This window comes from Heterodontus francisci, chromosome 41, assembly GCF_036365525.1.
Source record: "Heterodontus francisci isolate sHetFra1 chromosome 41, sHetFra1.hap1, whole genome shotgun sequence".
NCBI lineage: Eukaryota > Metazoa > Chordata > Chondrichthyes > Heterodontiformes > Heterodontidae > Heterodontus > Heterodontus francisci.
Window position 1 is genome coordinate 34,838,708 of NC_090411.1, and position 23,894 is coordinate 34,862,601.

At 45.9% G+C, this 23,894-nt stretch overlaps 1 protein-coding gene across 1 annotated transcript; it reads right to left on the reverse strand.

Moving 5' to 3' along the window:
• Positions 1 to 7,524: 7,524 nt before the first annotated feature.
• ift27 (intraflagellar transport 27 homolog (Chlamydomonas)) lies at positions 7,525 to 21,652 on the reverse strand. Its single transcript, XM_068019792.1, has 7 exons — positions 21,481 to 21,652; positions 16,930 to 17,009; positions 14,917 to 14,976; positions 14,737 to 14,796; positions 13,948 to 14,065; positions 13,744 to 13,853; positions 7,525 to 12,584 (listed from the first exon to the last, which is right to left on the reverse strand). Exons 1-7 carry the CDS (start codon positions 21,512 to 21,514, stop codon positions 12,486 to 12,488), a joined length of 561 nt encoding a protein of 186 aa, XP_067875893.1. The 5' UTR covers positions 21,515 to 21,652; the 3' UTR covers positions 7,525 to 12,485.
• Positions 21,653 to 23,894: the final 2,242 nt, after the last annotated feature.

The following is a 23,894-nucleotide window of genomic DNA, read 5'->3' on the forward strand; positions in this document are numbered from 1 at the left end:
TCGCCAACACCCACCCACATCCCCACGCCCCGCCGCCGCTTTTCCCAGAGGCAGCTTCTGTGCGCTGACGGCAACTCGCTCGGTAGCAGCAGACAGCCAATTGAGGTTGTTAATGAAGCAATTAGCAGGCATTTTCCAAGGGCAATGCAATTTTCCTGGCAGTGCACAGGACCCCCACAGTGTCTGCAGCTCGCCAACTCACAGAAGGCAAGAGCACAGCAAGAGGTCGGAGCACCATGAAAATGATATGCAATCTGCATGTTGAAGGTGCAAATCAGCAAGACTGAGGTCATCCGCAGGCAGAAGCTGCAACTGCATGATTAACAGCTGGAGACTGATGTCAGGGATAATTCTGGTGGTGAAGAAGTGGCTGCTGTTTCTTCCAGCAAGGACTGTGCGGTGGTCACTCTTAACAATACTGTCATGGCCAGTAGTTTGATGAGGACGAGGTTAAGTATGTTTTTCCCTCTTGTTGGTTCCCTCATCACCTGCCGCAGACCCAGTCCAGCAGCTATGTCCTTTAGGACTCGGCCAGCTCGGTCAGTAGTGGTGCTACCGAGCCACCCTTGGTGATGGACATTAAAGTCCCCCACCCAGAGTACATTTTGTGCCCTTGCTACCCTCAGTGCTTCTTCTAATTGGTGTTTAACATGGAGGAGTACTGATTCATCAGCTGAGGGGAGTGATAGGTGGCAATCAGCAGGAGGTTTCCTTGCCCATGTTTGACCTAATGCCATGAGACTTCAATACTGAGTCAATATTGAGGACTCACAGGGCAACTCCCTCCCAACTGTATACCACTGTGCCGCCACTTCTGGTGGGTCTGCCCTGCCGGTGGGACAGGACATACCCAGGGCTGATGTTGATGGTGTCTGGGATATTGTCTGCAAGATATGATTCTGTGAGTATGACTGTGTCAGGCTGTTGCTTGACTAGTCTGTGGGACCGCTCTCCCAATTTTGGCACAAGCCCCCAGATGTTAGTAAAGAGGACTTTGCAGGGTCGCCAGGGCTGTGTTTGCCGTTGTTGTTTCAGGTGTTTCACACCTCCATTTTGTCCCGCCCTCTCATCCCATTCCCCCCAGCGGCACTCTTACAGCGAAGGCTGACAGTCAGCCCCACAATCGCACGTACTGAATCGCTTTCCCACCTCCTCAACCTGCCCACCATCCCTAATTGGACAGCAATCCCAGACACGCCTTCTGAATTGGACACCTGCAAGATTGTACCAGCTGTCCCACTGCTGTGACAATAGGGTTTGCAAATCAAAAATGGCACCACCAGTAAAAACCTAAGTTGGGAAAATTCAGCCCCTTGTATCCAAGTCAGCCTGACAGAATGTGCAGGCTCAGGTGCTGGGACAAGTCTAACAAGCCGAGAGGGAATTGGAGGCTGGGGCTTGGAGCCAGGAGCTAGAACGGGTGTGGGCTTGGGCCTAGGGGCACAATAGAGCAGGGCTGGGTGATGGGTGAAGGACAGTGCAATGCAGATAGAGTAAAAGAAAGCACATAGGACGTGACACATGGAACCTAAACATTTGGTGGGAATAAAGCAGAGGAGGCGGTGTCGTAGTGGTAATGTCACTGGGCTATGGCCCAGGCCAATGGTCTAGGGACATGAGTTTGAATCCCACCACGGCAGATGGTGGAATTTGAATCCAATTAATAAATCTGGAATTAAAAAGCTAGTCTGATGGTGATCATGAAACCATTTTTGTAAAAACCCATCTGGCTCATGTCCTTTCAGCAAGGCAATCTGCTGTCCTTACCTGGTCTGGCCTGGCCTACATGTGACTCCAGATCCATGGTAATGTGGTTAACTCTGAAATGGCCTAGCAAACCAATCAGTTGTATCAAACTGCTACAAAATCTAAGAGAAGGAATGAAACCGGACAGACGGACCACCCAGAACTGACCTAGGCACCGGAAACGACAACTGCAAACCCAGCCCTATCGACCCTGCAAAGTCCTCCTTACTAATGTCTGGGGACTTGTGCCAAAAGTGGGAGAGCTGTCCCACAGACTAGTCAAGCAACAGCCGCCTGACAAGAGTCATACCTCCCAAACATCACCATCCCTGGGTCTGTCCTGCCAGTGGTGGTGGTGGCACAGTGGTATACAGTCGGGAGGGAGTTGCCCTGCAAGTCCTCAACATTGCCTCCCAACCCCATGAATTCTCATGGCATCAGGCCAAGCATGGGCAAAGGAAACCTCCTGCTGATTACTACGTATCATGCTGCCACCCACCTCAGCTGATTTTTAAGTGCTTCTCCACGTTGACATCAAGGCAGCATTTGACCGAGTATGGCATCAAGGAGCCCTAGCTAAACTGGAGTCAATGGAAATTGGGGGAAAACTCTCCACTGGTTGGAGTCATACCTAACACAAAGGAAGATGGTTGTGGTTGTCGGTTGTCGGTCATCTCAACTGCAGAAGTTCCTCAGGGTAGTGTCCTAGGCCCAACCATCTTCAGCTGTTCCACCAATGACCTTCCCTCCATCATAAGGTCAGAAGTGGAGATGTTCGCTGAAGATTGCACAATGTTCAGCACCAGTCACAGCTCCTCAGATACTGAAGCAGCTCGTGTCCATATGTAGCAAGAGCTAGGCAACATCCAGGCTTGGGCTGATAAGTCGCAAGTAACATTTGCACCACACAACTGCCAGGCAATGACCATCTCAAACAAGAAAGAACCTAACAATCTTCCCTTGACGTTCAATGGCATTACCATTACTGAATTCCCCAACATCCTGGGGGTCACCACTGACCAGAAACTGGACTGGATCAGCCACATAAATGCGGTGACTACAACAGCAGGTCAGAGGCTGGGAATTCTGCAGCGAGTAACTCACCTGCTGTCTTCCCAAAGCCTGTCCACCATTTACAAGGTGTAAGTCAGGAGTGTGATGGAATACTCTCCACTTGCCTGCATGAATGCGGCTCCAACAACACTCAAGAAGCTCAACACCATCCAGGACAAAGCAGCCCACTTGACTGGCACCTCATCCACCACCTTCAACATTCACTCCCTCCACCACCGACGCACAGTGGCAACAGTGTGTACCATCTACAAGATGCAGTGCAGCAACTAACCAAGGCTCCTTCGACAGCACTTTCCAAACCTGCAACCTCTACCAGATGCAAGGGAACACCACCACCTGCAAGTTCCTCTCCAAGTCACACACCATCCTGACTTGGAACTATATCGCCATTCCTTCACTGTCACTGGGTCAAAATCCTGGAACTCCCTTCCTAACAGCACTGTAGGTGTACCTAACCCACATAGACCGCGGTGGTTCAAGAAGGCAACTCACCACCACCTTCTCAAGGACACTTAGGAATGGGCAATAAATGCTGGCCCAGCCAGCAACACCTACATGCCCAGAACAAAAAAAACAAAATCACAGAGGATGTCACGTGTGGAGAGTACAGGATGAGGATAGTAAAGAAGATCGAAAGATCTTACATTTCTATAGCGCCTTTCACGACCCCAGGGCATCCCAAAGTTCTTCACAGCCGATGAAGTACTTTTTCGACGTGTAGTCACTGTGGTATTGTAGGAGATATGGCAGTCAATTTTCACACAGCATGATTCCACAAACAGCAATATAATAATGACCAGAACATCTTTTTTCGTGATTTTGGTTGGCCCCAAGACACCGGGGAGAACTTCCCTGCTCTTCTTCAAAATAGTGGCCGTGGGATCTTTTACCTCTGCCTGACAGGTGCAGGTTTTGGCAGGGTCAAGGCTCAAGGTCATGAGTGAGCTGTCCTGAGATGTTGGGCACCATGGGATTTCAGGTCCGGAGTGTGTGGCATCGAGTGAGGGACAGAACTGGGCTTGCTGTAGTCGATCCCCCTTTCACCCCTCCAACAACCCCAAAAAGCCCCACCCCACCCAGCACAATGGGAATGGGCAGACAACCCTTCCTATGAGCTTCAAACATGAATAATGTGTAGCTAAGCACAGTGCAGGACGATCAGCACCCGTGCAACCAATGCACCAGGGAGGAGAAAGGTCAGAGAAAATTGGCAGCGAGCCACCCCACTTGTTAAGAGAGAAAAAATCTGAGAGCATTTTGCATGCTACACATGTATTTAATTTAAAATTGGTTGTTGGAACTTGAGCTCAGAGGGACTGCTAAAGGAATTATCTCATTTATAATGCATGGAACACTCTGCTTGTCAGTGCTGTCAGATTGTTCTGTATTCCCCCATTCCCCACACATCATCCCCCACTTCCCCACCCTCCCCAACTTTCCCTGCTGCTCTAAAAACCATTTAAAGAGATCTTGCAAGCTGTAGATTCGAAACTGCACTGTGCTACAGCAAGGGAGATACTCCCCAGGCTGCTCATCTTTGACTCACATCTCCTCCCAACAGAGTCTGTAACAAGGTTGTACCACCTCAGCGTCGTGCGTAACGTGCAAGTCATTATCAGTAACATCAACAACTTGCATTTAAATAGGGCCTTTAATGGAGTAAAATATCCCAAGGTGTTACACGGGAGGCAATTAGCAGACAAAATATTAACTCCGAGCTACATAAGGAGATATTAAGACAGGTGACTGAAAGCTTGGTCAAAGTGGTAGGTTTTAAGGAACGTCTTAAAGGAGGAAAGGTGGAAAGATTTAGAGAGTGAATTCCAGAGCTTAGGGCCCAGACAGCTGAAGGCACGGATGCCAATGGTGGAGCAATGGAAAGCGGGGATGTGCAAGAGGCCAGAATTGGAGGAGCCTGACTACCCACTGAACCAAGGCTGACATTCAGCCCATCTATCTAACCTTCTACGGAGCCCCACGATTCCCCCCATCACATGTAAGTGCTTCTTGAGTAATTGCAAAGTTTTTGGCTCCGTTCATCATGCCTATTTCAATCATTAATCACTCTGTGTGAAGTGTTCCTGAAACTGGCATTTCCCAATTGTGGTGGGTTGACTGGCAGTGGAGGTGAGGATTAACACTTCTATTTCCAATGGGCAGCACTCTCGCCTCTGGGTCAGACGTTCATGGATTCAAGTCACACTCCAAAGAGTTGAGCCCATAATCCAGGTTGACATTCCCATTGCAGTACTGAAGGAGTGCTGCATTGTCAGAGGTACCATCTTTCAGATGAAATGTCAAACTGAAGCCTGTCTGCCCTCTCAGGTAGACATACAAAGATCCCAAGACACTATTTCAAAGAAGAACAGAGGAGTTCACCCTGGTGTCCTGGTCAATATTTATCCCTCAACCAATATCACTAAGAAAAGATTATCTGGTCATAACCACATTGCTGTTTGTGGGAGCTTGCTGTGCAAAACTGGCTGCCACATTTCCTACATTTACAAGAGTGACTACACTTCAAAAGTACTTCATTGGCTGTTTGTGATGTCCCTAGTCATGAAAGGTGCTGTATATACCACACCTGGATTCCCAATTCACCACATGTGGCAAGTGCCAGTCTGTGGGGAATAAGGAATTGGTTCAGCAAGAAAAGGTGATAGAACCACAAAAATATTTGATCCTTTTCAGCAACAAAATCAAAATTATAGCAATGTTTCAATTCGTATTTCCACCTGTTTTTAAGGGAGTTCCTTCCAATCCTCTTTCGTGCATCTCCAAACACCACATCGGGCACAACTGCGTAAGCAGTTCTGTGTCAATGCTGCTTCCAAACCAGTCTCTAGGAGGTTCCCATCAACAATCCAATGTGTGGGAGGGAAGAGGAGGAGGAAAACAAAGTCCCTGACATGTTGCCTTCCTGCCCTATGGGCAAAAACTGACTGGCATTATAACACTTTACCACAACAGAATGGGTTGGACAGGAACTCAAAACTTAGGGGCCAGACCCCCAATACTGAGCAGTTGGTCAGAATTGGACTTCTGGTTTGTTTTGCAATCCTTGCCTGTGTGTCTGTTGAGAATGTAAAAGGTTTACTCCTCTCAGGAGTATCAGTGTGGATTTTCAGTGCACAGACACAACTCAACCATCTGTTGATCCAAAATTTCAACCAGGTTATCATAGTATCACGGAGCACAGAGAAAAAGCCAATTGGCCTATCGCAACCGTGCTGGCTCTTTGAAAGAGCTATCCAATTAGTCCCATTCCCACTGCTCGTTCCCCACAGCCCTGCAAATTTTTCTTTTTCGAATATTTATCCAATTGCCTTTTGAAAGTTACTACTGAATCTGCTTCCACAGCTCTTTCAGGCAAAGGATTCCAGATCACAATCCACTGAGTAAACTATAAATTATCCTCATCTGTTCCCCCCCCTTACACTGGCTTTTTTTCAAATTATTTTAAATCTGAGTCCTCTGGTTACTGACCCTCCTGCCACTGGAAACAATTTCTCCCTATCTACTCTATCAAAACCCCATCATGATTTTGAACACTTCTATTAAATCTCCTCTTAACTTTCCCTGCTCGAAGGAGAACAATCCCAGCTTTCCAGTATCTTCCCATGACTGAAGTCCAACCACCCTGGAACCATCCTAGCAAATCTGCTCTGCACCCTCTCCAAGGCCTTGACATCCCTCCTGAAGTCTGGTATCCAGAATTGAACACAATATTCAGCTGAACCAGTGATTGATAAAACTGGGGTAGTAACTCAGAGAATTTGTTTGGGGTGTCTCAGAATGCAGTGAGGGGGGGAGGTTGGGTGGGGAGAGGGGTAAGAGAACAATTATCTTGACAGCGAAGTGCTACAGTGTCAGTAGATCAGCAGAGAAGCTCCTAACAGTTAGCATGGTTGTATTTAAAAATAACTTTAAAAACAACGATTCTTGGGAGAAACCAAGACACAATAGGGTGAAATCAAGGTGAATTCACAGCTCCAAGAAATGGTACAAAAACCAGGATTTTGATCAACACATTTGTACCAAATGTGTATCAACTGTCACATCGACTTTCCAGACTGAATCAGGAATTATTGAACCTCCCTGGTGCAACCCGAGATCAGCTTGATCCATATCCTTTTGCAAACATTCCACCTCTCTCTATTCCCCCTTTCCCCCTCATGCTAACATGCACTGTTTCTTCCACTTTCATATAAAGCTCACTGAGGCATCTTCCCACACAGGGGAGCTGGTGTTCTTGTGGTTTGTGCGACCTGGCATGCCAATTAATTTGGGCAGCCTCAGTCTAGTGGGCACAGGCATAAAATGGCACTAAACTGCCGTCTCACTCAGAGAGGCCACAGAATAACTCTTGTGGGAAGTGGAAGAATGTCAGACACAATAGGGACACAATTCTGCAGTGGGGGAGGAGGCAAAGGCATATTGTTGGAACTGTGTAGAGGGAGCTTTACTGTGTATCTAACCCCTTTTCGTTTGTTTGATTGGACAGTGTAGAGGGAGCTTTATTCTGGATTAAACCCTGTGCTGTACCTGCCCTAGGAGTGTTTGATGGGACAGTGTAGATGGAGCTTTACTCTATATCTAATCCTGTTTTTTTTTCTTTTTTTTTTTTACAGTGTAGAGGGAGCCTTACTCTATATCTAACCCCGTGCTGTACCTGCCCTAGGAGTAGGATTGTTTGATGAGGACAGTGTAGAGGGAGCTTTACTCTATATCTAATCCTGTTTTTTTTTCTTTTTTTTAGTGTAGAGGGAGCTTTACCCTGTATGTAACCCTGTGTTGTACCTGCCCTAGGAGTAGGATTGTTTGATGAGGACAGTGTAGAGGGAGCTTTACTCTGTATGTAACCCTGTGTTGTACCTGCCCTAGGAGTAGGATTGTTTGATGAGGACAGTGTAGAGGGAGCTTTACTCTGTATGTAACCCTGTGCTGTACCTGCCCTGAGAGTGTTTGATGGGTTAACATTTCCGTTTAAAATAAGGGACAAAGGAATTGTGTACAAGTATGTTATGTGATTGTTCCCTGCTGTCCACACAGGGTAATTTCAAGGCCTGTATTTATTGCAGCTCCTGTGTGCGTGGGCGTTGCTGTTTTAAAGCTTTGCCCTTGTGGTCACCCAGAGCTTAAAGCACACTCTTTGCTGCCATCTAGAGGGCATCCTCAACCAGCCCTGTTTCAAACTGATTCACAATTAGAACACGGCCAGTTGCCTACTCTCCTGAAGGCGATGACTCATTACTGGGGCAGGATTCCACAGCCATGGCAAACTGGAGTTCCTTACCTAAGCAGCCATCCCCATTGGCTCCACAGCAATCATCGGCAGGTAATTTAACCATTGAGGAGGAACAAAAGGAGAATTAACAATGCTGTTATCATCCAATATCCCCACTTCCCAGCAGGGGCTACCAACTGGCTGCTCTGTTCCTTCCCAGTCCCAGAATTGCAACAGATAACTGTTCACAGCCCGGGGAATGCACCTTAGTTCTATGCCCCACGGACTAGTTCAAATTTGTTTATCTGTACCCCTAGGTTCCTCTGTTCTCTACTCCACTTAGGCACTTACTTTCCAAGGAGTTTGTGGCCTCCTTAATCTTCCTACAAAACGTACTACCTAGGACTTGTCTATATTGAAGTTCATTTGCAATTTACACATCCATTCTGCAAGTTTATTGTCTTTCTGTATTTTCTCGCTGTCCTCCTCTGCATTAACAACACATTCCCCACCCCAATTTGGTGTCAGCCACAAATTTTGAAATTGTACTTCCGATTTCCGAGTCCAAATTATTCATAAGTGATGAACAACAGTGGTCCCAGCACCAATGCCTGCACAGCACTACTTTCCACCATTTGCCAAACTGAGTAACAAAGAACAATTACATAGAATTTTAAGCACAGAAACTGGCCATTTGACCCAACTAGTCTGTTCTGGTATTCATGGTCCACATGACCTTCCCATTCATCTGCCTCATCTCAGCCTCTCAGCATATCTTTCTATTTCCTTTTCTCTCATGTACTCGTCTAGTTTCCTTTTGAAAGCATCCAAGCTATTTGCCTCAACCACTTCCTGTGGTCATGACTTCCACATTCCAACCACTCTGAGTAAAGAGATTTCTCCTTATTTCCCTATTGGATTTATGAGTAAGTAACTTGTATTTATGGCTTCTCATTTTGGATTCTCACATGATTTGAAACATTCTCTCCACATCTACCCAGTCGAACCCATTCATCACTTTAAGGACTTTTATCAGGTCTCATCTAAGTCTCTCTTTACTAAAGAAAAAAACCCCACCCTGTTCAATCTTTTCCAATAGCAATAATCTCTCAGTTCTGGCACCATCCTTGTAAAATCTTTCTGTGCTTTCTTCAGTGCTTCTATGTTCTTTCTCTAGTATGGAAACCAAAACTGTGCACGGTACTTCCAAGTGCAGCCTGTCTAGGGTCCTATACAATTTTAACATAACTTCATGACTTTTGAATTCTATACCCCTGGAAATAAATCCCACTGCTTTGTTAGCATTTTTAATTGCTTTGCAAAGTTGGAAGGAGGTGAATTATATTGCTTGAAAGGTTCAGTCTGTGCTTGGTCTGCCAGCATCTATACAGCCTATTCCCAAGACTAGTGACTACTGCACAGGGAAGCATGGTGCTGCTTGCAGCACAAACTATTCACTGCACTCATTCTGACTTCAAAACTGATGATACGCATCACTCTCTGTGCCTCTATTTCCCAAGGTTGAGCCCAGCTGGGGGGTGATCCCACGTGGGGCTAGTTACCAATGTTTCCTCTAACTATGCTTTGTTGTGCATGGCCAATTTATTTCAATGCGTGGTACCTTTGAATGTTTTTTGCGTGGCCCCACACAGGGAACAATTTGAGCAGCTTGCAAAGTACGTCCCAGTTTGCTGTGCAGCCACACATGCACACAGCTCAGCAAAATCATTACTAGTTACTCTCTGATACCTCGCTCAAGTTGCCTTTTGCCACGAGAGGGTCTGGACAGTGTCAGCGGGTTATTCATTTCTTTTTTTATATTCATTCGAGGGATGCGAGTGTCACTGACCAGGCCAGCATTTATGGCCCATCCCTAAATGCCCTTGAGAAGGTGGTGGTGAGCTGCCTTCTTGAACCACTGCAGTCTTTGGGGTGTAGGTATACCTACAGTGCTGTTAGGAAGGGAGTTCCAGGATTTCTTATGACTATCACAGCCAAACCTGAGCCAGTTGTCCACACATGGGCTATCCAAGCAGCGATTGCTGGACAGTGATTAGGAGCAGGAATCCTGGCTGATTTCCCCTCTCTCCAACCCAGGATTACTATATGGTAATCAGGAGCAGGAGCCATGGCTGATTTCCCCTCTCTCTCCAAACCAGGACTCACTGGATAGTGATCAGGAGCAGGAACCCTGGCTGATTTCCCCTCTAACCCAGGATCACAGTGCAGTGATTAGGAGCAGGAACCCTGGCTAATTTCCCCTCTAACCCAGGGATCACAGTGCAGTGATTAGGAGCAGGAACCCTGGCTAATTTCCCCTCTAACCCAGGGATTACTGTGCAGCGATTAGGAGCAGGAACCCTCGCTAATTTTTCATTTCTCCTCTAGTTACCCAAGATCCCAGCTGCTGCTGATCTAGCCAAGACAGCACATGTCCAAATTCCTTCGCCTCACCATTGGCAGCTATGCTTTCAGCTGCCTAGGCCCCAAGCTCTGGGATCCCTTCTCTAAACCTCTGAGGAAGAACATTTTTGTGCAGCAAGTGGTAATGATCTAGAACTCGCTGCTCATGAGGGTGGTGGAAACGGAAACAATCAGTGATTTCAAAAGGAAATTGGATGGGCACTTGAAGGAAATAAACTTGAAAGGGCTATGGGGATCGAGCAGGGGAATGGGACTGACTGGATTGCTCTGCAGAGAGCCGGCCTGGACTCGATGGGCTGAATGGTCTCCTTCTGTGCCATAAATGACTCTATGACTGCTCCACCTCTCCCTCCTCCAATATAAGATGCTCCTTAAAACCCAAGCTTTTGGTCACCTGTCCTAAAATCTCCTTCTTTGGCTCAGTGTTAATTTTTGTCAATAACGCTACTGTGAAGTGCTTTTACTGCATTAAAGATGCTATATAAACGCAAGCTCTTGTTGTTGCTGCTTACCCAGCTGCCTTAGCACTGACCGTGAGTAATCTAGAACTGGCTAACAAAATGGCAGAGCAGGCTCGCTGAACTGAATGGTTCATTTCTCTTCCTACATATCTATACAGTATTTGGCATCTTTAGCTTGGCATCAGTGACAGGACAGCATGCTGGCAACCAAATCTATGTTTAAATTGGCTAGCTGTCCCACTCCACAACATTGATTTTAAGCATCTTAATCTGTGCATCACCACGATCAATAAGATATCCTGCTGGAAAGGGGTCCCGTCTTTTAATTTTCCTGAAGAAGTAATAATTCAGCTTGCCAGGGGAGCGGTGCACTCCAACTGACTGCTACCCTTTGCTGCTTTCACCCCACATTGTCGGTTTAGCCAGAGGCACGGTGGGAAAATGAGACGCTTCCTGAGAAGGACAGAACCTGCATTTCAAACCCTGCTCAAAGAAAATAAAGTCCAAATCCATTTCACATAGTGTAATCTAGCCTTTCAGCATTGCTGCAGTTGTTAAATACAACAATATCCATCCAGCAGCTTAGTGACAGGATAATATTAATCCTCAGAGTGCCACTGTAGCACTTCCCCACTGTTTCAGTTTAGTCAATGGACACAATGAGTACAATGAATCTGGTTAACAGCAGAACATAAATGATCCCATGGCATTATTTCAAAGAAGAGCAGGGGCGTTCTCCCCGGTGTCCTGAACCAATATTTATCCCTCAACCAACATCAAAGCACTTCATTGACTGTAAAAATGCATCAGAATGTCCTGAGGCTGTGAATATAAATGCAAGTTCATCCTTTTTTAGAATAGTCCGAAAAGAAAACCGTGTTTAAAAGAAGTGAAGATCATCACAGCCAATTAGATGTTGTGAAGCAGGTGTTTTTTTTAATAAACTGCTTGATAAAAGTAAAATTACTCCACATAACTGGGCCAGGGGAGCTTTAAATATAACATGGCAGAAGCTGATGGAAGCAGACTGCCCCTTCACTCTGAGTCAGTGAACTCGGAAATCAGAACCTCGTTGCCTGCCAACCTAAATGTCTGCATTGGCCATGGAACTCAGACAGAATAACAGACACACAAACTGAGCTGTTTTACATGAAACCCTTCCCCAACTGTTACAGGAACTACCCCATCATTCCCACCTAAACTGAAACTGACCTCTAACTGTTGCTCAAAACACAACATCTTGTATCTGGTCCCAGTGCAGTAGATCGTGTGGCAACTCTTTCAGACATATCTCCTGTTTGACAGGGACATAGAGAGAAACAGAGAGAGAGAGAAAGACAGAGAGAGAGATCAACAGAGAGACAGTGTTGCCCAGCTCAGACTAGGGCAGGATGGCTCACAGTGATGGAAAATACAAGCGGGAGTCTACATTCTGGCAGAGGCAAGAGTTGAAATGCCGGATCCTGTAGCTTGCAGAGGTTTTGGTTATAATGCAATCACTCTGCGAGGGCTGAAAGAGGGGGTGATGTGGACATGCCTGTGAGGGAACAGTGTCACACGATGGACCGGATGTGTTCTGACTTCTCCTTGTACATGCGGTGAAACGCTCCAGCCAGATTCTGGAATGGGGCGTCGCAGTTCTCCATCTCTTTCTGTAAACACACACAAAATAAAAGAGGCTGCAGCTAAAGTCCAAAGTGCAACAAGCAGCCCAATCACCCAAGGCCCAAATCACCCACTCACAGTAACGCCCGGCTACCTGATCCGAACCCGACTAGATCCAACTACATGTGTCGGATTCGGGTTGGGTTGGGTCTATATTCTGAGTCCAGTATTTGAGTCAGGTCGGGTCGGGCTGGACACTGCTTCCGGGAAGTCCCGGGATCAGGCTTACCCATGATTCCCCACAGCATCTGCAGGAATAGCCTGCTGCCGGAACAGATGAAGGATATTCATGTAGGGTCAGGTCGGGTGCAAAAAAAAATTGAAGGACTCAGGTCGGGTTCGGGTTGGCTTTTGTCGGGTCAGGCCCAGGTCGGCTTTTAATTTTGTACCTGAGCCAGGCTTTAGCCCACGGCCCAAATCAATCACCCACAGTCCTGCCAATGGTATACGCCATTTCTCGTGCAATCCCAATCCAGTCAGCTGCACGTCATTATACAAAGGTCTCTCCTTTTTATTTTTAATTGTCTTACATTCAGTTCCTACATCGTGCAGTTGTATGTTTGGCCTCCAGGTCGTTCACAGGAGCCTCAGCATCAGCTACATGCTCAATACAGTGGTGTTACACAGTTCACAATCGGTGTGACAACAGGTTGGATTTGTAGCAGGAGGTGTGTGGGTCGCAGCCATGAGTAAGAAGCCTCGCTGATTTATTTTATTCACTGAGACCTATAGCACCAGCTTACTGTCAGAGGCTCAATACCAAGAGAATGCTGCACTTTCAGAGGAAACGTACAAAATCCTGTGGCACTACTTTGAAGAAAGTTGTGGAGTTTTCCCTGGTGACCTGGCCAATGTTTATCTCTTAACCAATTTCATTATCACACTGCTAATTGTAGGATCTGGCTGTTGTGTTTCCTACATTACAACAGTGACCACACTTGGATAAGTATAACATTGGCTGTAAAGCACTTTGGGGCACCCCGAGGTGGTGAAAGATGCTCCATGGTCTTGCTGACACTCCCTGTCTCACTTTTGAATGGCCGCTTGAATGAGGTACTGGACGACTGTTGACATCTAAAGAGCTGAAGCCTAGCAAGTCAGTGCCTTGAGGAGACAGAGAAAGTTGGGATTATTCTCTTCACTTACCGCAGAGGTCTCGAAGTACTCCAGGCCCTGACTCGCTGCCCATTCCTGTGCCTGGGTGTAGTCCACAGTACGCCTGCAGGCTAAATCCATCTTATTGCCCACAAGAACTCCTGCAAACCAATCAAAGGCAATGACTGGTTGAGAAACCAAATTCACTGTTGTCCCTTTATCTACATTCTACAATGACACTCCCGGAGCACTGACCTGCCAGTTGGCCGCTGGGAGCCTGGGCACGGGCCCTTTCCAGCCACTTTGTACAGCTGTTGAAGGACACCTCATTGGTGATGTCATACACAAGGCAAATGGCGCCCGCAAGCTCCCACTATTTAAATAAAGGAAATACAAGGTATAAAAATGGCAAGGGACTGCACACAGTATCCTGTCGTAGGTTCTGGAGATTCACGAAGGTGGGCTCTAATCAGCTGAGAATAGTCTTAAAGCTTCATTCTCCATTTCAACACAATATCCAAGCTACAGAGGCTGATGGCAAGGTTCAAACTCACCACAAGAACACAGCAACACTGGAAAACAAACCCTGGCAAGAGCTTTCAACTTCCTGAACTAATATTCCAGAGAAGTCAGTTCATAATCTCACTGCAGCAGTTTGAGAATTTGAATTCGGTTATATGGGAATCAGTAAAAGTCACCACAAAACTGTTAAAAATCACTTTAAGGAAGGAAACCTGCCCACAGCAGTATGCCATGCACACTTTCAACTTCAGCAGCCATGTAAAATGTATGATATCAGTCAGGTGCCCAATCTACCCCCCACCTGAAGGCACGTAGGTGCGGGACTGGAGTCTATAGATAGAGGCCAGCCCAGGTAAAGCCAGCAGGTATCCTTTCTGAAAGTGATCATGTCATATCCAGCCTGGATAGCAGGGATGCCCTGTTGGGGCTGGGAGGAGAGTTAAAGTACAAAGTATCCTCAAAGAATGAATGACGAAGTCTAAGCCTCTGTAAGAAACAAACCCCACTAATCGATCTCCATACCTGGCTTTCCACCATGTCATAGAAAATTTCTTTTCCTGAAGAATCAAATATGAAGAGCTCCTGGAGACAGGGAGGGAGAAGAACACAAAGATCAACATCCACTTGTCGAAAGCCTCTCTGTTCTCAATCACAGTTCAATGCTTCAAACAAGATGATGACGCCCTCTTCTTAAATACTCACCACGCAGTCATCAGTGTCTGGGATGGGGACTGGATTAACAAAGACTTCCACTCCAGTTGTCTAGACAGGATAAGGAGAGTTAGTATTTCGACTCTCAGACCCACATTCCGCACCATTCTGGAGCCTCACCAACTAGACTTCTATAACTAAACCTCCTGCTTGTAAGATTCAAAGCTGATTACACCCCCAAAAGATGAATTCCAAGAATGGGGTATCAAACCTGATGAAATCCAGGAATGTCAGTTCGGGCATCCTGCAGCTATGCTGCGACACTTGTGGCCACTGTCCCCTGACTAGTGCACTCCATCTTCTCTCTAGATAGTGATGGCCTGAATGCACCTTCAGTAGCCCCATGCCTTTTACAGATAGCTGAACAAGGGTCAACGAGGCAGCAGATATCACATGCCATCCCCATTGAGTTAATTTATGAAGATCATTATAGAAACATAGAATTCAGCCCCTTGAGCCTCCCATACCATTCAATTAGATCATGACTGTACAACTCCATTTACCCAACTTTGCTCCATATCTCTTGATACCCTTACCTAACAGAAAGCGATCAATCTCAGTCTTGAAAGCTTCAATTGACCCCTAGCATCCACAGCCTTTTGAAGGGGGAGAGTTCCAGATTTCCACTTCCCCTTTGTGTTGAAAAAGTGCTCCCTGATTTCACTCCTAAATGACCTTTACTTTTAAGATTATGTCCCCTTGTTCTGGATTCCCCCACGAGAGGAAAATTTCTCCGTATCTATCAAATCCCTTTATCACTTCAAACACATTGATCAGATCACACCACAAACTTCTAAAAGCAAAGGAATACAATTCAAATTTATACAACTTGACCACCTAATGTAACTCTTTAAGCCCTGATAATCATATTTATTATTCGCTGTTAAATTAAAATTCCGTCTAATATTTTGTGTTATAATTCTGACCCCAAACAGCATGTACCTCACAGCTAATTTCTAAAACTTGAATGCCAGGAAAGGTCTGGAAAATCAGAAGCCTTTAAATAACTGAGTCAGATTAACGACAAGCATGTTTGGAAACTCTCAGCGAAAACATAGGGTACAATCCCAGCAATGAAAAGGGTATGCTTTGATGTTCTGATCACAACATTGACATGGGGAATATAGGGACAGGTGGGGATGTGGTAGGAATATGGGATTAGTGTAGGATTAGTATAATATGGGTGGTTAATGGTCGGCACAGACTCGGCGGGCCGAAGGGCCTGTTTCAGTGCTGTATCTCTAAATCTAAATCTAAATCTAAAACGAAGACCAGCATTCAGTTGGTTCCAGCTCATTCCTCTCAAAAGGACTGTGGTATCATCCAGTCAACCAGAATGGCTCTAGGATCTCTGCTGCTGCTACTCCACCCCGAGTCCACTCCACATCTCGTTCATTCTGTATGAACTCGCACCAAGTTCTGTTCACCCATCACCCACTGTGCTTGCTGACCTACATTGGCTCCTGGTCCAGCAATGCCTCTGTTTTAAAATTTCCATTCTTGCTTTCAAATCCCACCCATGGCCTCTCCCTCCCTCCTCTAGCTCCACACACTTCCGAAATCACTGCACTCCTCCAGATCTGACCTCGTGCACATCCTGATTTTAATTACTCCACCACTGGTGTCTCTGCCTTCAGCTGCCTGGGCCCTAAGCTCTGGAATTCCCTCCTTAAACCTCTCACTCCTTCTTTAAGCTGCTTCTTAAAACCGACCTCTTTGACCAAGCTTTGCTTGAATCAGCTACATTTCCTTAAGTAGCTTTGTGTCAAATGCGGCTTGGAAGCACCTTGGGACTTTTACTATGTTAAAGACACTCTGTAACTGCAAGTTGTTGTTGTAGAGTGCCAATTTTTTTAATATTCATTCTCAGAATGTGGGCAAGGTTGGCATTCATTCCCATTTACCTTTCTTTATATACTGCTTACTGCCTTATGTGGTTCTGTAATATCTGATAAACCTCTCTACTGCCCCTTTCAAGGCTGAATCACTGCTCAATAGACATACCAGGGTATAATTTTTCAGAAAGTGAGCACTTTCACTGCGAAACACATGCACCAGTGCGCTCTTCCCAACAGTGGAGTCACCTGGGAGAAAGAGAGTAAAAGAAGAGCATTGTGAGAGGAGGGCCAGAAATATTGACAAAGACCACAGCACAGCTTACATCTTTACTGGGTACGTACACTGGTGTAATGATTATATGACTGGACTAATAAGCCAGAGGGTTTCTTCTAACAATCCAGCGTGAACAACAGTCCAAATCTCACCATGTTTGAGAATTTAAATTGAGTTTTAAAAACAGAAAATAAAAATTTGACGTCAATGAAAGTGAGGCCGCCACAAGAACACCCAACTGATTCACTAATGTCCCGTTAGGAAAAGAACCCTGCTGTCATTACCCACCCTGGGCCTATATGTGACTCCAGTCCCACACCAAGTTGGTTGACTCTTAACTGCCATTCTAAAGTGACCCAGTAATCCACTCTGCTGTACTAAACTATCACCCAGTGATTTACAAAGACCCACTACTACCTTCTCAACAACAACAACTTCTATTTATATAGCACCGTTAACATAATAAAACATCCCAAGGCACTTTACAGGAGCATTATAAAACAAAGTATGACGCTGAGCCACAGAAGGAGATATTAAGTCAGATGACCAAAAGCTTGGTCAAAGAGGTAGGTTTTAAGGAGTGTCTTAAAGAGGAAAGCAAGGTGGAGAGGCAGAGAGGTGTAGGGAGGGTATTTCAGAGTTTAGGGCCTGGGCAACTGAACGCACAGCCACCAATGGTAGAACGATTAAAACTGTGGATCTACAAGAGGCCAGAATTAGAGGAGTGCAGATATGTTGAAGTGTTGTGGGGCTAGAGGAGATTACAGAGATGAGGAGGGGCGAGGCCATGGAGGGATTTGAAAACAAGGATGAGAATCCTAAAATCAAGATGTTGCTTGACCAGCAGCCAATGTAGGTCAGCAAGCACAGGAGTGATAGGGGAATGAGATATCTCAAGGAAACTAGGTGATGGGCAACGCCAGCCTTGTCAGCAACACCCACACCCCAAAGATTTTTTTGGTGAGTGAAATGGCCAGTGTTGAATTGAGCCACACAAGCCAGGAAAGTCCCATCGTGGTCTGGACCAGGTAAGCTATATGGTGAGGTGAAGTAGGATGGAGGAGGCTCACATGGAGCATAACACCATCAGAGACCAGTTGGGTCAAATGACTTGCTTCTGTGCTGTGAAATTCTGAGTAATTCTACTGCACTGGACAAGATAACTTTCTCTTCTCTTCCCCCTCTCCTGAAGCTGCTGACAATTGTTGGATCCACAGGTAGGTGTCAGCAGCCACTCTTACTGTGTCTGAGTCACCACTCTTCATAGTGTGAGTCCAGAGGGCAGGCAAAGTCAGCAGGGATTTTTCGGGATGCACTAGCTGCTGGATGAGAATCCCCCTCAGCTGAATGTTCTTGGAAAGCTGACCCTAATGTGCTAATTCAGCATTATCCAATATATTAACCAATACAGGGCAGCTAATGTTCAGGCTTTCAGAACTGAGAGGTGAAAACGGAGGTAAAATACTCAAAAGATCAAAACCCACTCGTACACTCTGCTTCTCATCTTAACCATCTGACCCATAAACTCACAAGGTTAAAGTAAACAGGTGGCGTCACCATGCAAACATGAGTATTGAGATCACATAACCAATGAATGTCTATTACTCATTTTTTATTTACTAATCAGAAACACAAATAACCAAATCTGAATTTCCAATTAGCCACAGGCTGTGCAGGTACACTCTAAGGATTTCAGGACACTATCTGAAGAAAAGTAGGGCAGTTCATCTGTTGTCCTGGATAATTTTTTAATATTCTCTTGGGACATGACCATCATCAGCAAGACCATTAATTAATTGCCCATCCCAAACTGCCCTTGAGACGGTGCTGTTGAGCCACCTTTTTGAACCGCTGTAGTCTGTGTGACGTAGGTACACCTACAGTGCTGTTATGGGGGAGTTCCAGGATTTTGACCCAGCGACAGTGAAAGAATGTTGATATATTTCCAAGTCAGGATGGTGTGTAATTTGGAGGGAACTTGCAGCTGGTGGTGTTCCCATGTATCTGCTGTCCTTGTTCTTCTAGAGGTCGAAGGTTTGGAAGGTGCTGTCGAAGGACTCTTGGTCAGTTGCTGCAGTGCATCTTGTAGATGGTACCCACTGCTGCCACTGTGCGTCGGCGGTGGAGAATGGGCTGCTGATCAGGAGATCTGAGGAAAGAGGGGGTGAAGAGAAACTGGGGGCTTTTATTAACCTTTAACCAGCTTTTCAAGGGAAATAATGTAGACTTTTTTAAATTTCATTCCTGGGATGTGGGTGTCGCTGGCCAGGCCAGCATTTATTGCCCATCCCTAATTGCCCTTGAGAAGGTGGTGATGAGCTGCCTTCTTGAACTGCTGCAGTCCATGTGGGGTAGGTTCACTCACGATGCTGTTGAGAAGAGAGTTCTGGGATTTTGACCCAGCGACAGTGAAGGAATGGCAATATAGTTCCAAGTCAGGATGGTGTGTGGCTTGGAGGGGAACTTGCAGGTGGTGATGTTCCCATGCATCTGCTGCCCTTGTCCTTCCAGGTGGTAGAGGTCGTGGGTTTGGAAGGTGCTGTCTAAGGAGCCTTGGTGCATTGCTGCTGTGCATCTTGTTGTTGGTACACACTGCTGCCACTATGCGTCAGTGGTGGTGGAGGGAGTGTATGTTTGTGGATGAGGTGCTAATCAAGTGGGCTGCTTTGTCCTGCATGGTATTGAGCTTCGAGTGTTGTTGGAGTTGCAACCATCCAGGCAAGTGGAGAATATTCCATAACACTCCTGACTTGTGCCTTGTAGATGGTGGACAGGCTTTAGGGAGGCAGGAGGCGAGTTCCTCGCCGCAGGATTCCTAGCCTCTGACTTTTTCTTGTAGCCACAGTATTTATATGGCTACTCCAGTTCAGTTTCTGGTCAATGGTAACTCCCCAGGATGTTGATAGTGGGGGATTCAGCAATCGTAATGCCGTTGAATGTCAAGGGGAGATGATTAGATTCTCTCTTTTTGGAGATGGTCATTGCCTCGCACTTGTGTGGCGCAAATGTTACTTGCCACTTATCAGCCCAAGCTTGATATTGTCCAGGTCTTTCTGCATTTCTACACGGACTGCTTCAGTATCTGAGGAGTCGCAAATGGTGCTCAACATTGTGCAATCATCAACGAACATCCCCACTTCTGACCTTATGATTGAAGGAAGGTCATTGATGAAGCAGCTGAAGATGGTTGGGCCTAGGATACTACCCTGAGGAATTCTTGCAGTGATGTCCTGGAGCTGAGATGATTGACCTCCAACAACCACAACCACCTTCCTTTGCGCTAGGTACGACTCCAACCAACGGAGAGTTTTCCCCTGATTCCTATTGACTCCAGTTTTGCTATGGCTCCTTGATGCCGTACTTGGTCAAATGCTGCCTTGATGTCAAGGGCAGTCACTCTCACCTCATCTCTTGAGTTCAGCTCTTTTATCCATGTTTGAACCAAGGCTGTAATGAGATCTGGAGCTGAGTGGCCCTGGCAGAACCCAGACCAAGGGTCAGTGAGCAGGTTATTGCTAAGCAAATGCCTCTTGATAGCACTATCAATGAGACCTTCCATCACTTTACTGATGATTGAGAGTAGGCTGATGGGGCGGTAATTGGCCACGTTGTGCTTGTGCTGCTTTTTGTGTACAGGACACACCCGGGCAATTTTCCAGTGTTGTATCTGTACTGGAACAACTTGGCTAGGGGGCGTGGCAAGTTCTGGAGCACTGGCCTTCAGTACTATTGCCAGAATGGTGTCAGGGCCCATAGCCTTTGCAGTATCCACTGCATTGTCGGAGGGTCAGTACTGAGGGAGCGCCCCTCACAGTTGTGGGGGGGGGGGGGGGGGGGGGGTCAGTACAGAGGAGTGCTGCACTGTAGGAGGAGCAGTACTGAGGGAGTGTTGCACTGTCGGCAGGTCAGTACTGAGGGAGCACTACACTGTCTGAGGGTCAGTACTGAGGAAGGGCTGCCCTGCCGGAGGGTCAGTACTGAGGAAGGGGTGCCCTGCCAGAGGGTCAGTACTGAGGGAGCACTACACTGGCGGAGGGTCAGCCTTTTGGATAAAACATTAAATCAAAGCCTTCCCTCTCAAGTAGACATAAAAGATCCCATGGTCACTATTCGGAAGAAGGGCAGGACAGGTCTTCCTGGTGTCCTGGGCTATATTTATCCCTCAACCAACATCACTATCACCAGTTCCGAAGAAGGGTCACTGACCCGAAACGTTAACTCTGCTTTTCTTTTCACAGATGAGTGGTTCCAGCATTTCTTGTTTTTATTTCACTATCACGTTGTTGTTTGTGCAACTTGTATCTTTTTTGTGCAGCGCTTGGCTGCTGCATTTCCTGCACTACGACAGTGACTGCACTTCATTGCTTGCGAAAACCTCTGGAATATCCCGAGGGGGTGACAGGCGCTATAGGAATGCAAGTGCTGCCTCTTCCACTCACTCACCTGCCAGGACACATTTGGCTCGCAATTTCACCATGGCTCCCGGCTAGTTACCTCGCCCCGTAACGCTCATTAACTGGTTAACGCCATCAATAATAACCATTGCCACAACTTTCCCTCAGTTACTGCAGGCCGCCATTACCAGCTCCTCGGTTACTGCTCCCTAGCAACACTGGCTCCGCCTCCGCCCTCCTCCCATTGGCTGCGGTTCCCCCTTTCTAATTGGTCAATGAGCCGTCAATTAAGCATCTCTAGCGTTTGATTGGATGCAATGAGTGCCAGTCAAAACGTAAAGTATTTCCGCCGGCAGTACCCGCCCCTAGTGCTCCAGGGGAGGTTGGTGGCTTATCCAAATGTCTCTGTGGGGGGCAGGGGTTAGTAATTTTATTTTTAAAGTATCATTTTTTTTTTAAATAACCGTCCTGTTGCTATTCCACATAATTTGTTAGTTCCATATTCCATCTTTTTTCTGCTAAGCACTGGACTTGGCCACATATGTTCAGTTGGCTTGACCTCAATGGTGAAATGGATGGTGGTTTCATAGTCGAGAAATACAGTAGTGAAACAGGCCCTTCAGCACACCGAATCTGTGCCCACCAACAACCACCCATTTATATTAATCCTACATTAATCCCATATTCCCTACCAAATCCCCACCTTCCCTTAATTCTCATACCACCTACCTACACTAGGCAATTTACAATGGCCAATTTACTTATCAACCTGCAAGTCTTGGAGCACCCGGCCAAAATCCATGCAATCACAGGGAGAACTTGTAAACTCTGCACAGGCAGTACCCAGAACTGAAGCCGGGTTGCTGGAGCTGTGAGGCTGCGGTGCTAACCACTGCACCGCCCTTTATTGTTTATTGGATAACTTGTTCTCAACTAACCAACTCTTCGGAGGCCGAGTGTCCTGTGCCTCCAGCTTTCTCGCCAAACAGGCTTATTCTCTTACAACGGCTTGTGCCAAGTTAAACCCATTGCACTGAGCACCCCATTTGTACTTGACCCAGCTCTTCATGTCCACATCAGCAAGTCTTGTAGATTCAGTGTCTGTCCAAAACAGAAACAGGTCATTCTTCCAAACTGGTCTTATGTTGGCATTTGTACTCTTCCCACACACTGTGAAAGACACTACAGAAACACACAACCTTACTTTTTATTCCATCACCCCCAGGTCCAGCCCAGGCTACACCACCTGCTGGTGTCAGTGGATAGATAATGAAATGGATTTATGACCCTGAAACCAGGAGGGAAACCAGTTTGACCAACATAAAACAGGATCTATGACACCAACATTGAAAAAGGAAAACACTAACTTACAGCCATAATTACCACTCATTATACAAATGAACAAAGAAAACAGGTATAGAATCAGGTTAACAGGTATAGAATCAGGTTAACAGGTATAGAATCAGGTTAACAGGTATAGAATCAGGTTAACAGGTATAGAATCAGGTTAACAGGTATAGAATCAGGTTAACAACCATACAACTAACCAACCTGCAACTTCTAATCCAGTATGTAAGAATTTTTTTTTTTTAGGGTCAGTGAGCAGTCAAGGCCAGCAAGGGTAGACATCTTGAGGCAAGAGAATATCCTTTGCAGGTCTCATTTTTGGAGATTGCATGACATAAAGGCACTATATAAATGCATGTTAAAGTTTAAGGTGCTTCACAAGCATTGAAACAATTTTAGCACAGCCATCCAAGATACAAACCACCAAATGTCTGGTCAAAGATGTAGGTTTTAAGAAGGATCTTGCCCTTCCTTTAAGGCTTAGGGTTAGGGAGGGAATGCCTGTGCTTAGCCAGCTGAAGGCATAGTTACCAATATTGGACTGATTAAGTTCAGGGATGTACACAAGCCACATTTGGAGGTGCATGAACACGACATCAGTTAGGTCAGCAACCTTTTCCTGAAAATTTTTATTTTTTTTTAAAACTTCTGTAAAATAAAAACTATTGAGAGCCACAAAAAAAATTTGGCATTTCTAAACCAATACTTAAAAATTGCCAAGTGTCTGGTAGAATGCATAATTTGGATATATAATAAAAAGCATGTTGAATAAATCAGTTAAAAAAAATTGAAATAGACCCAACTTTAAATTATTTGACTTCATAACTGCCTGACTTTATAATTGCCAGTAGTTATCTTTAAAACAAATTGATTCATAATTTAAGCCATTGATTCATGATTAAAAATAGCCAACAGCACATTTTCTCAGCTATATTAGAAATAATGGTCAATCATAACCCGTTCCTTGAATCAGGCACATTGATAACCATGGTTTAGCTAGATCACTAACAGGTTTAGCCGATGTTTGTTTAATCATTTGAAATTGTAAAGTGCAGCATAATGATCAGCCAATTATTCCCAATAAAAATATGGCTCTATTTAAAAACCTTTTTCTTC